Source organism: Tachysurus fulvidraco, chromosome 5, assembly GCF_022655615.1.
Source record: "Tachysurus fulvidraco isolate hzauxx_2018 chromosome 5, HZAU_PFXX_2.0, whole genome shotgun sequence".
Classification (NCBI taxonomy): Eukaryota; Metazoa; Chordata; class Actinopteri; order Siluriformes; family Bagridae; genus Tachysurus; species Tachysurus fulvidraco.
Window position 1 is genome coordinate 17,805,576 of NC_062522.1, and position 18,902 is coordinate 17,824,477.

At 38.7% G+C, this 18,902-nt stretch overlaps 1 protein-coding gene across 1 annotated transcript; it reads left to right on the forward strand.

The window, feature by feature from the left end:
* Window positions 1–64: 64 nt before the first annotated feature.
* Window positions 65–17,139, forward strand: LOC113642667 (activin receptor type-1B-like). The gene is made up of 9 exons (XM_027146271.2): window positions 65–771; window positions 8,610–8,855; window positions 9,149–9,403; window positions 9,846–10,076; window positions 12,617–12,784; window positions 13,064–13,220; window positions 13,345–13,469; window positions 14,172–14,302; window positions 14,409–17,139. Exons 1-9 carry the CDS (start codon window positions 708–710, stop codon window positions 14,532–14,534), a joined length of 1,503 nt encoding a protein of 500 aa, XP_027002072.1. The 5' UTR covers window positions 65–707; the 3' UTR covers window positions 14,535–17,139.
* Window positions 17,140–18,902: the final 1,763 nt, after the last annotated feature.

Genomic DNA, 18,902 nt, shown 5'->3' on the forward strand with positions numbered 1-18,902 from the left:
TGTCTTTCCAATTTGGTTATTTGATTTACGATACTTTACCTGCTATTGATAGCAAAGTAAAAATGTTCCTATCCTGACAACCCATATTGCTTAGCCGCTTTGCATAACAGTGCTCAGTGTATACCAGTGATTTGCCAGTGATTACTGTTTGTATTGAACGACCCGTCACACTGATGAAACATTTATAGTTATATTAATGTTGTAGGACCTCCGAGAGAAGAAGACTTGGAAAACATCTTATAATGTCTGTACATTCGAGACTCCTTCTGTAATGACAAATATATGTGTGCATGTGCGTGTGTGTGTGCGTGTGTGCGTGCGTGTGTGTGTGTGTGTGTGTAAAATATTTGTAGAGCAACTGTATTAGGCCTAGTTATTACTAGAAACAGTAAACTAAACCTGATATTTGCTTTTTAACAATTAATGTCGCTTAAAAAGTCGCTTAAAAAAGTCGCTTAAAAAGTCGCTTTTGTGTTATAGAACATTAATAACCCATTTATTAACCAGCAGCCCTTCTTGTAAAGCAAAGATTTCAGATTTTATCGGCCCAGATGGCTCTGCCAAAATGAAGCCGTTCCCTTTAAATCGCCTATGCCTTTAACTCCACCCGGCTCTGACGCTGTGTGTGTGTTTGATGGTTTGAGCTCGAGCTCTGCTGTCAATATCGCACTTTAAATGCTTAAATGTAATGCTATGGGATTCTGACCATGGATAAAACCCGAATCCTGATTGTATGTTTGGCTGTTTTGGGATTTGGTAGAGAATGTGACGGTAAGGCAATGTTTGTTTACTTCTGTGATATTTGGGTTCCGTGTTTATTCAGTCGCGGTGAATTTGGCTTTAACTACAACAACATGGCGGGTCTTGAATTCGGAGGCTCGGTTGCTAACTCGCTAGCAAACCAGGTTTCCTTTATGTCTGAGGTTTCGGGTTGTTTTTATGAGTGTATAATGAACATGTGTGCTGTGGGTTGTTTGTATTAGTCTACGTTATCTTAAAGCTAACCTTAACTCTGTGCCTCAGCGTCTATGGAATGAGGCTAGCTAGTTAGCCAGTTAGCTATCACAGGCTAACCACGAAGAAGCTAAGTGTGGTGATTAATTACCTAACCGGCTACAATCATCTGTAAAATCGAGCATATCGTTGAAAATGACCCCCCCCCCCCCCACGAAACTGGCAGTTATGAAGCCAGTGTCAGTCTTAAATATTCAGTTTTAAAAATTGAAATATTTAAAAAATGTTTACTAAGGAATTCAGGCCTTATAGCGCGTACTTCAGGACGCATCACTCATTTTTATTTACATTACGTTTTAAGTTCAGAGAAAATGCCACTGAACCCATATGAGGTGATCTCTATAAAATACACGTACACACGTGTAAAGATTCGCGTAAAATCCGTGTACGTGGGTGATAAAAACGTCTAGTGCGTTCATATTGTTTTTATGCACAAATAGAAGACAGACTTTCACTCCTTCCTGATGGAGGTTAGGGAGGCAGCACAGGTCTGAGGTCTGCACGGTCACTGCGTTTGCCTGAGAAACACGATCCGCTCTGAGGATGATACAATCATCCAAGCTGAACTGTTCAGCATGTGTTCAGGGCTGTGATTCAAAGCTGAGGGAAGATTCACTGAGGTGTGCGGTGTTTATTCATAAAGGACAGAGAAATGATCCATCGTAAGGGCAGAAAATGGACATGAACTCGTACATGCATTCACACCCTTTCCTTTGTGTTCTCTTTCTCTTTTTCTCTCCCCCCTGCCTTTCTTTCCCTTTCCATACTGGCCTGTGCTGTAGGCGCAGCAAATCCGAGCATCATCTTACACCCGGTCAATAATATACTCCCAATTCACCTCCTCCCTTCTCTCTCTGTTGTCATGACAAAGAACATGTCAGTGTAACCTATAGCGATTCGCCACCCTCTCTCTCTTTACTGGAATCAGCTGAAAGAGGAAAGAGACCTTGTCATATGTACAACAGCATACAATCTCTCACCGCCTTACATATAGACTGTCACACAAACTATAATACTGTTTCTCTAAGCTCTGTGTGTAGTTCTGTTTGAGCTCCAGAGTTGCCCAGTCTCCTAATACATAGCCAGGATAGCAGAAGGTTTGCTTAGTGTTCTGTGGCTTACAGTATGTGTCTTCTTATCATAGATTGCGTATTGTGGGTTCATCATTGGTGAGGGAATACAAAGCAGGACATGCAGCTGAAACATGCTGGCGATAATAAAATGGCAACATTCAGGGGTAATGAGCACATTACGACATGCTTGTTTTGCCTCACCCAATTCCTCTATACATCACACATTTTTGTGGTTTTGTTCCGTCTCTGCGGTAAAACACCTGAGTAGACACGTACAGAGAGCACTGTTTTCTAGCCTTGTCAGTTTGCACACACAGGCATTATCATTAATAAGGCATTTGAAATGTTCATGGGCTCTGTGTAGTCTGATTCGGACCGGTGAAGATTTTTATGATTTGACTGACATTGGCAATCCACCGATCTCAGAATAAGTCACAGAGATGAGAATGCCTTTACCATGTAAACATAATGGTCACAATAAGAATTTATTGTGTACTTACTTAAAAAGGTTTTTTATTTATTTATTTATTTATTTATTTATTTATTTATTAAAAAAAAAAAAAAACACACTCTATTTTATAAGTTTGAAGCCTGGCTGATAGGGCATTCTGCACAGCACAAAAGAAACGTGCTTACTTGGAGTATTATTACACAGAAGAATAGGTGAAAATACTCTATCTCCCCATAGGACATTATAGAATCTTATATTATTTGGGGTTTCTTCTTTGGGGGATTTTTGATGAAGTTACAAAATATATTGATGTTTATAGACCAGCAACTGGTCAATTTATAAAATAAAAAAAAAAAAAAAAAAATGACTGATTTGGTGGCTTATTACTCAGAGGTGTTCTGGCAATAACTGCAACATGTAAAACTAATCCAGTGTGAATAGGGCTTCTGACAAATTGAAAGATGTGATGTGGTTTCTGTCAGTAGCTGAATCTTTATGGAGTCAGAATTGTTTCGTTATTCTGAATAAATACACTATGATCCACAAATAAATATAAAGAGTTTCACAAATATTTTTACAAATTTCACAAAAAGAAATGAAATTCACAAATAAATAAAATGGGATTTGCAAATAAAAAAAATATTTTTAAATTGTATTTATTTGCGAATTGCTTCCTGCTCATTTGTGAATCGCGTTCTGTGCATTTGTGAATCACTGCATACATTTGTGGATTGCGTTCTGTGCATTTGTGGATTTGAAACATTTCTAACGTCAAGACGTGCACAAGAATCCACAAATAGGTGGACTCCGCCCACCGTCTACTCCAGCCAATCACGTTCTGATTTACTCGCTCTTCACACTACCCCTGGACCCAATGATGATGCTGAAATCGTTTCCAAAGAAAGCAGAATTGAACTTGAATTGTAATTGTAACTTGAAATTGAATTTGTAAAAATATTTGTGAAACTCTTTATATATTTGTGGATCATAGTGTATTTATTCAGAATAACGAAACAATTCTGACCCCATAAATCTTCACCAAGGTTTTGATTACCATAATCCTAGCGAGTTTGTCAACATTTGTGACATTGTAAAGGAGCATAGATCATTTGGATAATGGCTGCATTCCAGCTTGTATGTGCCATTTGTGTTGTTTCTCCATGAGTAAGAGAGAGGTGTCACTGTGTGTGAAACATCTGTCTCTTCCTCAGAAGGACATGGCTCATCTGGGAAATTTTCAGAAAGAAAAGAAACTGACTGTTTCTGTAGCACATGTGCAATTTCTGCAGGACTTAAAATTTTGTGACTAATGTTTAAAATAGGCTTCTGTGTAACACATTTATAATCACAGCTGTTAAACCACTTTAACAATAAAGGGCTTACGATAAGCGGATAGGAGCCGGACATGACAGAATATCCTGAAAGGAAGATAGTGGTGAAGTTTTATCCTAAAAATCATTCAGGTAGGTAATGTTTGTGTGTCTATTCATAACTCATGGTGACAAATGATCCCCTCTAAAATGTGAAAGAATGATTTAAGCACGTTTAAAGCTTAATATAAAAAATATATTTGAGTGAAAGATTGATTAAAACAGTCAACGGAAGCGGTTTACAAAAAACATAAACAAGTGCCTTTTAATCGTTTTATTTTTTACTTGTTTTTCTTCCTGCAGAGAAATGTTTTTATCATATGGTGATCATAAACCTGATACATATACTGTACAGTAGATAAAGATTAAGAAGAGGAACGAAGACATTCCTTTAATGTGAAGCTGTTACACTAATACAATGCCCGGTTATTTCCTAGAGTGTGGGAGAAAACGGAGGGACGAAGACATGCTTGTACATATGAAAACATTCCTTCCTACACTAACGAACACAACTCGACTTCAGTTTTCATGCACACACACGCACACAGAGAGCCAGATTTATGTTCAGAAGGGCTAACAGGCTAGCAGTGTGCTTGTCTTTGTAGTCTATAGGAGTGCATATACCAGCTCCTTCCTCTGTCTGTGAACGTTTAAACGTTGCTGACAGAGCAGAGCCTGGAATAAGTGTGGTGATGCTGTCAGGTCTTTGAGGACACACACACACACACACACACACAGACAAAGTGGAATTTAAAAGCTTATTTAGTTATTCATCCAAGTGGCCTATTTTAGATGCTGGCTATTTTAACTCCACTCTGTCTTTTAAATAGGCTCCTTAATACAAACTAAAGGAAAATCCTAGTTAGCCCTCAGTGTATATAATTTACAGTCATTTGTCTACAGTTAGGCCACCTACATTTTTTTATGTCAGGACTGTCAGTTCTTTTTAAAAATAAATTTTTTTTAAAAAGACAGTTCTTTTGTTTTTGAAAAACACTGAATACATTTGGGTTTGGGATCAAATGATGAATATAAAAGTACCAGAATTTCAGCATTTAATTGCCAGTTCTAGTTGTGTCTCACCTTCAGTGAGAGGAGGCCAACACTGTGAGGATCCTGTGGCACCAAGAGAAGTACCAGCCTGAAGATTTTAGACATTCAAAGAGAACTATATGTGGACAACACCCTTCTAATCAATAAATAAATGACCGACTGTATATGACTGTAGAAAGGACATTATTCATAATAACATTCTCTGGTGTTTATAATTAATTATAATCACACCCTTCAGTGTCACCCAAATGAGGACGAGGTTCCCTTGAGTCTGGTTCCTTCCATCTAAGGGAGTAATTTCTTGCCACAGTCACCTCAGGCTTGCTTATTGGGGATAAATACAAACAACTTTTTGTACTATATTTTTTAGATTCTGTAAAGCTGTTTTAAGAAAATATCCATTGTTAAATGCGATGAATACAAATAAAATTTAATTCAACGGAATTAATTCCTGAAATTTCAAACATGACACTGTTGGAACATATTGACAGCTTGCTTTTGGAACATCTATATTGATGATGTAACTCATGCTGATGGCAGCAGAATGAACTGAAATGAATTTACAGAGAAATGCATCCAATATAGTTAAGCAGAGCAAGACAATGACCCAAAACACACTGATTTGGCCAGTCTAAATCCTTCCACATTTTTTCCCCTGAAGAGGTCCTTGGTGGAGTTGGCTATCACCAGACCTTAAACCTGTTGAGCAGCATTTCACCTCTTAAAGGGGAGACTGAAGGGAGTAACCCCCTAAAACCCAAACAGCAACTGAAAGAATCTGCTGTACAAGTCTCACAGCTGAAGAATGCAACAGTTTGGTGACTTCACCGAGTCTCTGGGTTGATGCGGTTATTGCACACAAGGGACCAAACCAAATATTGTGTCATTTACTTTAATTAACTTCAAGTCCGATACTTTTGCCCATATCTTAAATAATGTATAATATCTATATGTAAACATCATGAAATTAAAGCTGAAATTCTGATTTATCGTCTCGTTCTGTACGTGATTGCAAACAGCGCAGCAACAATACAACAGACCTTGCTGTTCCAATACTTTTGGATGTGGTGCTAGATTTTATAGTTTTAGTCGTTGAATATATTGGAATAATAATGAACATATAATTGTAAAGAGCTTTGAAAACTTTCTGTTAACCTTTAAACTATCTTTTCACAGTAAAAGTCTCTGCTGGTTACTTGTGTATAGATTTTTTTTCATGTACATCTTTATCTTGTATTCACACATCATAGTGTTCAGAAGTCCAAAAAATGCCACCGCCATCTGTGAAACTAAGACAGCACAACTGTCCATACTTTCTTGGTGGGAGTAATGGCATGCAGTTTTTCCTGTTAGTCACAGGCCAACTAGCCAGTTGTGGTTGTCTGTAAGATCATGTATGCAGAAGAGGGGAAACCGTGTTTTCGTCTGATGTGTGGCTTGGCTGATATTGTATAACTATTATAGAAATTTCTATTCTTTAAGAGCCATTTTTCTATATCAAGAGTCTTAAGGTGATTCCAGGCCCAATTTACCTCAGGCTTGGATACCAGTTAATAACTTAGCAACACACACACGGGATAATGTAGCTGGAGAACCCTGAGGAAAAACACACAGACACTCCATACAGACAGTAACCTGAGTTCAGGGTCAAATCGAGGTGTCTGTGAGCTGATGTGTGTGGAAGAGGGCAGATGTGCTCCAAGCGTATTACACTACACTGCAGTAGGTGTCGTGTGACCGAGGAGAGCTCACTAGCAGCAAATCCGAGACCCTGGAGCTGGGAGGTATAAACACTACACATTTGCATAAGACAGTGCAAACAAAAAATTACAAGACAATACACAAAAGTCAATAAACAGAAACAGCGCTGACTAGTGTATGTTCAACAATATTGCGTGCAGTAATACTATAGTGAACACATTTTCATAGCTTTGTACGGAGTGTGTTTAAAGTTAAATTGGTCTCTCCATGTTTTTCTTCAGTGTATCGTGTACTGTATTTTCTTTAACATCATTCTTGTGTATAGACTGTGTCTGTTCAATTTACTTCTACATCAATCAAATCTGTTTGTTAAAGGAGACCGGGCTGCAGGCTATACAGACACGTGTGTGCGTGTGCGTCTGTGTGTGTCTGTGTGCGTGTGTGCAAGCCCTCATGTAAGAGGGAATGAGCGAGTATGACTTTGGCATTTCCCTACATGCACAGTGCCTCTGTGTCTTTTGAATGTGAAAATGAAAAGCTACAGTTATTAAAACATTGTGTGAAGTGTCCACATTTTTCAAAGCAACAGTAGCAGGAAGCTGTCAGGGATGTAGGGACTAAGTAGCGGAGTGTGTAAAAGTATGGACAGTGATCTGACACTTAAAAGGTCATATGGCCGACTAAATCTACAAAAAACACAGCGAAACAAAACTTGTCTACCTGCTTTAGATTATTCAGTCCTCCAGGTAACAAGAAGTGCAGGTAGCTAATGAAGACAGGTAAGGTGAGCATACACAAACATGCAAAAATGTATCGCAGTGAGAATGGATCACTTAAATTTTGTAATGCCAGCAGAATAAATAAGTCTTGATATTTTAGTCCTGGATCTAGAAATTCAGTTTTATGATTGTGTGAATCAGACACTATAGCTAAGTTCACATTGCAAGTTTCGGTGCTCAATAAGCTTCTTTTGCTCAGGTTAGGTCAGCCTATCTTGATGGTTCACATTCATAACCATAGTTGACTCATACATGTCATTAAGGCAAAGTCTCCCAGAAGTCCCCTCTATTAAATAACCACAGATCTCAATGTAACTAATGTGCCTCCATTTAAATCAATCAAAAGCAGACCAAATGTTTCAGGCTGCAATAATCTGTTATGGAAGATTTTTTTTCTCTCAAAAGAACCACAACACAGGCTTTCTAGATTTGGCACTAGATTTTTCCAGTCTGCCCAAGGAACATAGTGGTAGTGTCTGGACACGTGTTTTGGCTCAGTTTAGTTAAAACATGCTCATGTACTGACACTGTTTGATCTACATGTACAGTGTATTTGTCTTCCTGTTAAATCTGCATTTTTACACAAATGTTCTGTAGGATTCAGTTGTGTTTTTGATTGATTCATTGATTGATTGTTTAGGGCTATTTTGTCTGTATAAATGTCACTATATACAGAATCATTTTATTTGTTGATGTCTAGAGCCAGAATGTACAGTTTTATTTCTCAAAAACTAAGCCAGAGGAAACGGAGAGTTTTGGCACAAAATGCAGCAAAACTTAACCGTTACAATTTTTTAAGTCTCTGATCTTGTGTTCTAACTTTGTGAAAAAGTTCGGATTAATACAAACTTGACTGTGTTATCGTTGAGATTTTATTTCATTGTGCCTGACATTTGTGTAAATTGTTTGTTTAACCAACACTTATTTGTCAGTAGCATGGCTGAATGTGACAATGTATTTGTCCTCACAATGGTTATTCTTGTTGGGGAAATAAATTACCGACAGGATCACACGGGTCCATTAGTTTCTGTTGGCGCAGGTGGCGGTTTGAAAGCGATACAGCAGTATACTGAAGTCTGTACCCTCTGTTCTATGAGGAGATAGTGAGCAGCACTGTAGGTTTTTAGAGTGTTTTCACAAGTCCATGTCTCTCCCATTCTCTGTCTAGGTCTGTTGTGTAACTGCACCACGTCTCAGTGTGAAAAGAATGGCTACCGCTGTGAGACGACGGGGGCCTGCATGGCTTCAACCTCACTTATTGATGGCCAGGAGCAGCATGTACGAATCTGCATTGACAAAGACAAACTGGTTCCTCCAGGGCAACCCTTCTTCTGCTTGAGTGCCGAGGGGCTGCTCAACATCCACTGCTGCTATACGGACTACTGCAACAGTCTCGACCTCAAGGTGCACTCGGGTAAGTGTCCTGCTGACTATGTATGGTTCCACCTCAACTTCTGGTTCTACCAAAAATGCAAAATAAATGTCTCCTCGCAAAGAACACTTGCTAAAAAAATGAAGGTTTATATGAAGGATTCTCTGCTGATCCTAGTTCCTGTACAAGATGTTACAATAGAAACAATAATGTATAAAAAACGAATGTTTATTTGAATCATTGTCACATAGAAAACCAGAAACACTTTTAGAACAGATAATTATTTTAAATATATAAATGTACTGATTTTTAACAATTCTGTTATTTTTTTTTAGTGACCGTGCAGCCGAACTCAGCCATGATGGGTGGCTGGGGGCCGGTGGAGCTGGCTGCTGTGGTTGCAGGCCCTTTGTTTGCTCTGTTTCTGCTGGTACTGCTGGGCCTCTTCCTTTTCCAACACCATCAGAGAGCCTATGGCCACAGACAGAGGCTGGAGGTGGAGGACCCTAGCACTGAGCACCTGTACTTGGCTAAAGACAAAACACTACAGGACCTCATCTATGACCTGTCAACATCCGGCTCAGGTTCAGGTCAGCAGTACACCTGAGGAAGCACACACAGCTTTAGTTCAGCCAGGGAGGAAAATTCCCTAACATATATTTGTTAATTCTTAATGTTAATGTATAATTCTACTACCTCTATTATCTCTCACAAATCATTTCACATTAACATTAATTGAAGCTCTTTATCTGTATCTACACAATTGTATTCATTGTGCTGCTGCCACATGATTGGCTGGTTGGACAACCGCTTTTAGTTAAACACTAAATGCCTTTAATTCTATAGCATTTGGATACCCAAGATATTAGACATTTTAGAAGCTATGGAGTGTTGTCTTCTTGTTTTTTTTAACATGTCTAGAATTTGCACAACTGACTGAAGTAGTGTTCCCTGAAATACATAAAAAATAAGTAAATACAAAAAAAATAATCTATACTGTGCTCCCTTTTTTCTCTGTTTGTTTTTGGACAGGTCTGCCTCTGTTTGTTCAGAGGACAGTAGCCCGAACTATTGTGCTACAGGAGATCATAGGTAAGGGCCGCTTTGGAGAAGTGTGGAGGGGGAAGTGGAGAGGAGGAGACGTGGCAGTGAAGATTTTCTCCTCTCGAGAAGAGCGCTCCTGGTTTCGTGAAGCTGAGATCTATCAGACCATAATGCTGCGACATGAGAACATCCTGGGATTTATTGCCGCTGACAACAAAGGTAAACTAAAAGAAAACCTTGAAACAGACAAATTGCAATAATGAATGTAACACGGTTACATGTGCAAAAGAGCTCCAAGTTAGGTGCTCTCATGAGCCAAGATGATAACCAAATACGCATTCAGTGTATTTTGGGAGTTGCCATTATTCAGTAGTCCCTGTGAAAATGTTAACACTTAAGGCAGGTGGGTGGTGAGCCAGGTCCAAATAATGGGCTACATCTGGAATATTTTCCATCTGACCACAAACAGATCTAGAGTTTGATACACATCAGACTTTTTGCTTATTTGAGGTGGTAAATCAAGTCTGGTTGGTGATGCTACAACTCTCCATGTATTCACATTAAGGTGGCTTGTTAGGGAAGTAGCTAGGGTGTTTACCTCACTAGTGAAGGAACCAGGGCTTCACTGCCCCCCTTAGGGCCATGAGCAGAACTGTGAGTTTTGACTGAAGACTAAGCACTGTGGGTAGGATCAGCAAGCTAGGTGGAAATGCCGAGACATACATAGTACATAGGAATGATTTGTTTCCAATTAATTATTTTTTTAATAATTATTGAGATGTGGGTTTCAAAGAACATAATTTCAAATGGCCTAAAATTGTACCACGAGTCTTATATGCACAGAGCAGACTGACTCTGTACAGTTCAGGTCATTTGGGTAGGACTATAGGGCTAAAACACATACATATGAATATCCAAATGCAAAATCAGCTCTTACAATGAACTACATCTGTAGTTGAGTTTTAAGCAAGATTTGAAGATTTTAATTCAGCACAACCAATTTTGTTCCCTTGGATTTGGAATAATTAGAATTCAAATTCATGATCTCTGTCTAATCTGAGCAATCACTTTTATGTTGTGCCCCCCAGAAAGGCAAATTTTTCTTTACTTTTCTATCTTTTTATTTATTTATTTATTTATTTTTTTATAAAGATTTTGGAATAATGAAATGTATAACTGCACTTTACTGATATATGTATACATTCCCATTATTGTTGAATAAACCTGAAAATTACCAAACATTATTTTTTAGATTTTTTGCAGACACGTTAAAATGATTGTCACGTATCATTAGTGTGATTAAAAACGTCATTTTTTTCATATGATGCTAATTTTGTACATATGATGCTGTCCTAACGTGACACAGTTGTGCAGAACTTTGACTGTAACTGTTATTGTTCTAAATGTTAAATGAATAGAACCCTAACATTCATCAAGCACTTTATTAGGAAAACTGTCCTCATACTGCACAGGGTGCAACCTTACATTCAATAGAGTTCCTTCATTGTCATTGAGTCAATTATTCCAATAATTCCAATAATAATCCAAAAAAATATTTTGGAAATATTCCTTTGAGATTCTGGTTCATGTTGACATGATTGCATCACATAATTCCTGCAGATTTTTTATTTTCATGATGTGAATGGCTTGTTCTACCACATCCCAAAAGTGATCTTCCAGATTCAGATCCGGTGACTAGGAAGAGCACTGAAGTCAATATCATGTCCATGAAGCCAATGTGCATTATTGTTCTGGATGTAGCCATTAGAAGATTAGTAAATTGTGACCATGAAGGGGTGCACATGGACATCAACCATACTCAAATAATCTGTGGCACACAAGGCAGGTTGGGTCCACGGATTCTGGAAGCTGTTGGTGCCAAATTATGACCCTACCATCTGTGTGCCTAAGAATAAATTGAGGTTTTCAGACCAGTTTTTTTCCTGGCTGAGCAGTTTTGGTGAGTCTGTGTACACTGCAGCCTTAGCTTTCTGTTCCTGGTTGTCAGAAGTAGAACCTGACATGATTATCTGTTGTAGCACATCCATCTCAAGGTTTAAAGTGTTGCATATTCTGAGATGCTTTCCTGCCTTTCCATGCTTTCCACAATAGTACAGAGGGATTTTCTGAGTTACTGTAACCTTTCTGTCAACGTGAACTTGACTGATCATTCTCCACTGATCTGTCTCATCAACAAGTTGGTTTTGTCCGCAGAGGATACTGGATGCGTTTGTTTGTTTTTTTTAAATTACACCATTGAACTCTAGAGTAAGCTCTAGAGACAGATTGTGTGAAGATCCCAAGAGATCAACAGTTACAGAAACCGTCAAACCAGCCCATCTGACACCAACAGTCATGCCATAGTCAGAAGCATTAAGATCATTTTCCCCCATTCAACTGAAGGTTGATGTAAACAATACTTGAAGCTGATTCCTTCATTTTAATGATTTTTGCAATGCACTGCTGCCACATGATTGGCTGATTAGATAGATAATTGCATGTGTATGTTGGATGTCCTGGTGTTCCTAATAAAGTGTTCTGTGAATGTATTTTTCTGTAGTCACCTAAATTGCATACTGTGATAACATTATAGTGTAATACTAGAATACATATTTGCTAAATACAATTACCCTAAATACAAACTCATTTGTAACACCAGCTTTTACACCTGTATTATGAAATTATAAAAGCTCCCTAAATAGATATATTCATGTTTCTCTGAAATTCAGTTCAACAATCACTCTGTGTGTGTCTTTCAGATAATGGCACATGGACTCAGTTGTGGCTGGTGTCTGATTATCATGAGCATGGGTCTCTGTTTGATTATCTGAATCGATACTCCGTCACCATCGAGATCATGATCAAATTGGCGCTTTCTGCAGCCAGTGGCCTGGCACACCTGCATATGGAGATCCTGGGCACCCAGGGTATGTGTGAGACCAGACAAGATGCTCAGGTCACCAGGTTATTTTCTAGTGAATTGAGATAATAAGTCAAATATGTTTATCTTAAGTTCATAAACTCAGTGCCATTTGTTTTAGAAGTAGGGCTGACAAAGACTGCCTGGTGGTACACGTGTTCAAGTTCAATTGCATTTTTTTCCTTTATTAAACGATACACACTCTATGGATAAAAACATAGGTATTGGTCTCATGAGAAGGATTTCGATGTCTGTAATTTAATGGGATTTAATTCTTCTTAATCAGGTAAGCCTGGTATTGCTCACCGTGACCTGAAATCAAAGAACATTCTGGTAAAGAAGAATCTCACATGTGCCATCGCGGATCTGGGCCTCGCAGTGCGCCACGAGTCTGTCACAGATACCATCGACATCGCCCCCAACCAGCGCGTGGGCACCAAGAGGTAGACACACTCAATCCACCCACGCATTTGAACATTCTGTCACAAAAGTGAGCCAAATACCACCAAATATTGAAGTATAGGCTGCTTGTGTTTGTGTCTGAAAAGTTTGGCTTTGGTGTTTCAGGTACATGGCTCCAGAGGTGTTGGATGAAAGTATCAACATGTGCCACTTTGACTCCTTTAAATGTGCTGACATCTATGCGCTGGGGCTGGTGTACTGGGAGATTGCACGCCGCTGCAATGCCGGAGGTAAGACCAGGCTTAGGGAGAAGGGTATTAGCCCTCCTTACTAGACACTGACACAGTGATCTTAGATGATGTTTACTGAGGAGCTCAGGACCACAGCAGGAATTTTATGCATGTTAAAAGGTGATGGTTTTATTTCTTGTGAGGGCAGCAAGCCTGTGATCAATTGTCCCTGGCAGCCAGGGATATATGCAGACAGGAGGATTACACATTTTTCAGTTTGAGCGATATATTTACTAGAGCTAAAGAGTGTAAAAGGAATAAAACATGTAATGGTATGCTGTCCTAGGAAATTAAATGAGTGGGGTGATGTAGCACAATGCAAGTGGTAGGGTGTTATCATCCCAAAGTTGGTTGTTTTCCAATAATTCACCACCATTTAAGATTTTTCATTCATTCACTTGTCATACCTTTTATCCATTTATCATTACATTTGATTTTGTCTACAATGCAAGTTTTTTCTTGTTACTTGAATATTTATTCCTTCAGCAGCCTCTCGTATTAATTAGACAAACAAGTACAAATTGTTATGTTGCCAATAAAATCATAAATATAACTCACTGTCCTGCAGATGCTGAAACTGCAAACATATTAAACGAACCTTGCAGAACATTTCACCATATCCGTTTTTAGAATGAGTGTGGCATTGTAAACTTTGTAGCCAACACTGCTGTCAGAGTAATTGTGTGTGTTTGTGTGTGTCAGGTATCCATGAAGAATACCAGCTCCCCTACTATGACCTAGTGCCCTCTGACCCATCCATTGAGGAGATGAGAAAGGTGGTGTGTGACCAGAGGTTAAGACCCAATGTACCCAACTGGTGGCAGAGCTATGAGGTACACACATGCACGCGCACATGCACGCGCACACACTTAGCATATTGAACACCATATGGATGCAAATGTCACCCCTGTAACTGTCCTCCCGCTTCCTGCCTCACAGGCTCTGCGTGTGATGGGGAAGATTATGAGGGAGTGCTGGTATGCCAACGGTGCCGCGCGACTGACCGCTCTGCGCATCAAAAAGACCCTGTCTCAACTCAGTGTGGACGAGGATGTCAAAATGTGAAGAAAGCCCAAGCCAGAGTGAGGGTCAGAGAACACTGTAACAGAAACAAGTGTACAAAATTACTACTGCTCCAAACTATCCTGCCAGTGTGAGAAAATGTACCGTCGTCAGTCGAGTCGTGACACGGCCTACCTCACCCACAAGCCAAAACTACTAACAAAATTATATTGCATCATATTCTTGAATTCAACTGCTCCTCCATCCCTTTTTAATGTACGCCCACAGACAGCAAGTTCTGATCCTATTGATCTACATTGAGCACTGCTGCCCAAAGAATAGCTGACATTTCCCAGATATTTCAATTAGTCCCATATCAGCAGCTCGGAGCAGCTATCACTTTAACGTGCATATTACGTGAACTACTATAACAAGTCACTGAATCCAGCTCCGAGCTGCTATCATGTTAAGAAGTAAAATTTGAATGTGGGTTTGTACAGAGTTTATTGCACTCCATCTGTCTCGCTCGTGTAGGAATGTGGGTTGTGTGTGTTTGACCTGAGCAGAGTATTTTACTTGAATGCAGGTGCTATTTTGAGCTTTAGCTTTTGGTATAATCGGGGTGCATATAATTTTACCCAAACCTAAGATTTAAAGCAAGGGTTAAGTAGACAGGTTAGGTAGGGCACTCCAGGGGAAAGCTAACCATTTGGGGAAAAATTACTAAAAAAAATATATACGTGTGTATTTGTGTTGGGTTATATTTTGGCACCACTGATGTGTGTTTGAAAACTGGACAGTGCCTATTTTTTTGTTTTTACCCTTCATCCACCGTGAATTAATCTATTAATTCTGCATTTATTGCTGCATTCATTCATGGAGGGGTGTGTGTTTGTGTGTGAACTGAATAATCACGTCTCACTTAGTATGACCCATTTACAACTTTGAATGGTGCATTGTGTATTTATTTTAGCTTGGATTAGATCGACATTCTTCATTCGCTTGTTTTGCTTTAGTGTCATTAGATTTCTCTTGTACTCCATAAGTAAAGCTAAATGTATATAGAATGTATTTTTGGAAAGGTACAACAGTGTAGATCTCATTGCCTTTTGGTTTCAGGTTGATTAGATACTAAGCTAAGTGAAAGCGTTGGGGTGAACTTTAGATGCTTGAACACTGATGGGATTGCATGGTGGGATAAAGCGCTCTGATTGTAACCCCAACACACTGGTAACTTTTCTTTTCTTTTTTTGCTCGGTTCTGCATTTTACACGTATCACTGTAGCATCCTGTAGCAACAGTATGAACAATTTAACAGTATCTCTTTGGCAATATGCCTTTCAACCATGAACACACTGGAAAGGTTGAGTAGATGAAAGGAATATGCAATATTCACAGGGAGTGCTCCAGTTCGGGAGATGAAGCATTAGTAGAGTGAAAAGTACCCCAGCGCAGTGTGCATGTGAAGACAGGATGAGCTGTTCAACCTGACATTAAGGAGTGGCCTCAGCTCTTCAACACTGTATTTTTGACTACTATACCACACAAGAACCTTTTATATAATCAGTACTACTGCCCTGCTCCTGCTCACTCCCTTACTGCTCTTGATATGCAACTTGTAAATAGTTTGTAAGTATAATTTTTTCCTCCCCTTCCTTTTTTTGTAATCTTATAGACAGTTCTTGAAGCTTGCTGTATTTTTGTGATGACCTTTTTATTTTTTATTTTTGAGTATACACTCACAGGTACTACTGATATCTCTTTCTCTGTAGAATATTCAGTCTTAACGATTGGTATACAGATACTTAATGTATAAATAGGACGTTAGTCATGTTAAAGGATGAGATGTTCTTAGGATTCGATGCCAACTGGGCATGAAATTGTTAATCGAAACCTCTCTAGCATGTGAAAGCCAAAAATAATATTTATATGGAGAGTTGGTTGTCTTTTTATGTGGTTCTTAGGTTTATATTAGAACTCTTGTTGTTACGGGGCAATACCTGTAAATGTTTATGACACTGGATTATGTACACTACTGAATACACTACAGTACTCTAAAATGTAACCGCAAATTCCACACTACTGTCTGTGCTCTGCTGAGCCTGAAACTGCTCGTATGGTGCAGAATCAGCCAGATCTAAAATCGTTCATGTTTTTAGGTACAGATAAGAATTTGTTTTTTAATTTTATTTTTTTTGTTTTTTATGTGCATTTGATTTCTTTCCTACTGTGTGTGGTATTGTTTTTTGTTTTTGTTTTTTTTGCTTTGGTTTCACCTCTCCAGCTGAAAGTGTATGTACATATATTTATAGCTTCCTGACAAAGTTTTTGCTGCTGCTGTGTTTTGGAGGCATGAGCATAGTCAGGGTTATAATATTTATGAATTTAGGTCGGCTCCTGTTATGCTTCTAATTCAGAAGAGACCTGTGTAGCTATGATGCCTGAAATGCCTCATCATTATTCTAATACACAGGCTGGATATGAGCCTTTGTTCCTATGTATTACTATAAGGAAAGGTGTATATTGTAACAGATTGATCTTTGACCCTACAACATTGTCTGCAGAGTATAACCTAAGTGAGCTCCTAAACCCAAATCAGTCTTTTCAGGAATTGTTTCCAATCATGTACATAAGTAATATTATACAGTAATAAAGACATTTTCCTACATTTCAGTCTCCTTATTTTAGTCTCTTGCTGGTATGTTCTTTAAAGTGTGTAAGTAGCACACGTTTACTTTACACTGTAAACATGTGGGATCTTGTGTGTCTTCACGTCTTCATCCCGTCAGCTCTGCTCATGTACATCATTACAGCTCAGCTGCCTGAAACCACACATCAGCCATTAACCGTCCAAATAAAACGTAATCACTGCAGGAGAGAAAAGCTGAGAAAAGCATTTTTACTAAGCAACATGTAACTTTGGTCCTTAAATCTACTCTCTGGTCAAAATAGTGCTGTTATTCTAGTACACAAAGTATAATTTTAGAATTGAAATATTCTTCCAGAACAGTTTAAAATCCCTCTTATTAAGATGCTTCAAAATAAAAGGTTAGAACAAGTTTGTTTTTAGAGATGTTTTTACTGAGATGTGGGAGTTCAGATGTAAGTGCAGTGTGTGTGTGTGTGTGTGTGTGTGTTCAGACAGTTGCAGTAAATCTCATCTTCTCACAAAATCTCCCAATATTAAACAATTCATGAATGTTTTTAAAAAACAAATTAATGTTTGCCGGGGGGGCACGGTGGCTTAGTGGTTAGCACGTTCAGCTCACACCTCCAGGGTCGGGGTTCGATTCCCGCCTTGTGTGTGTGGAGTTTTCTTGTTCTCCCTGTACCTCGGGGGGTTCCTCCGGGTACTAAGGTTTCCTCCCCCGGTCCAAAGACATGCATGGTAGGTTGTTTGGAATCTCTGGAAAATTGTCCGTAGTGTGATTGCGTGAGTGAATGAGTGTGTGTGCCTTGTGATGGGTTGGCACTCCGTCCAGGGTGTATCCTGCCTTAATTCCCGATGACGCCTGAGATAGGCACAGGCTCCCAGTGACCTGAGAAGTTTGTATAAGCGGTAGAAAATGAGTGAGAGAGTGAGTGAGTAATGTTTGCCAGCCGTAAGTGCAACTTAGCTTTCTATTTTTAATATCAATATTATATATTAAATATTATTTGAATTCAAAAGAAAATGATGGTTTCCCGCATAGCATTGTTCTGCCTACTAGTGTGAAAAAAGACATCTATAATCAGAATCAGGTTTATTGGCCGTGTGTTGACGCACACAAGGAATTAGGTTCCAGCTGTTTGTGACTCTCAGAAGTACAGACATAAATAACACTATACTATACAAGATAATACAGACTATACCAGACAATACAGATGATGAGATACAATATACACTATGAGTATTAAATATGAATACAGAATATATGACTGATCAGTTATGAACATATAGTGAGTGCATGGTAATGCAAAAAGTATTGTGCAATATTATGCTTTTGTACATTATACAGCAGCAGTATAAGGCTATAATAAATTTAGTTCAGTCGGACAATGAAAACTCTTCTATCATTTCGTCTGTTCATTTCTTCATGAAAAATTAAATAAAATTGGCAAATTCAGCAAATCAGCATTAACCCTACTCTACTTGCATGTTCGATTCATCATACACATGAATGGCATTAAAAGAGTTATCACACATCCCTCACAGTCCAGCTCCTTCACCACTGTTTTACACTAACATATACACATGATTTCACTGCTCTTGCCAATCTTGCTCTTGCAAAAATGCCATTTCTCTCATTAGAAGGCAGCCTAAAAAGCAGCCAATTATTGAGATGGCTGTTGTAGTTTAAATTTATTTTTGACAAAAAATACCATTAAACAATGTTGTTTTTATGTGCATTTACGTCTCAGGTAAACGACTTAATTTCTAAATGAGTATGA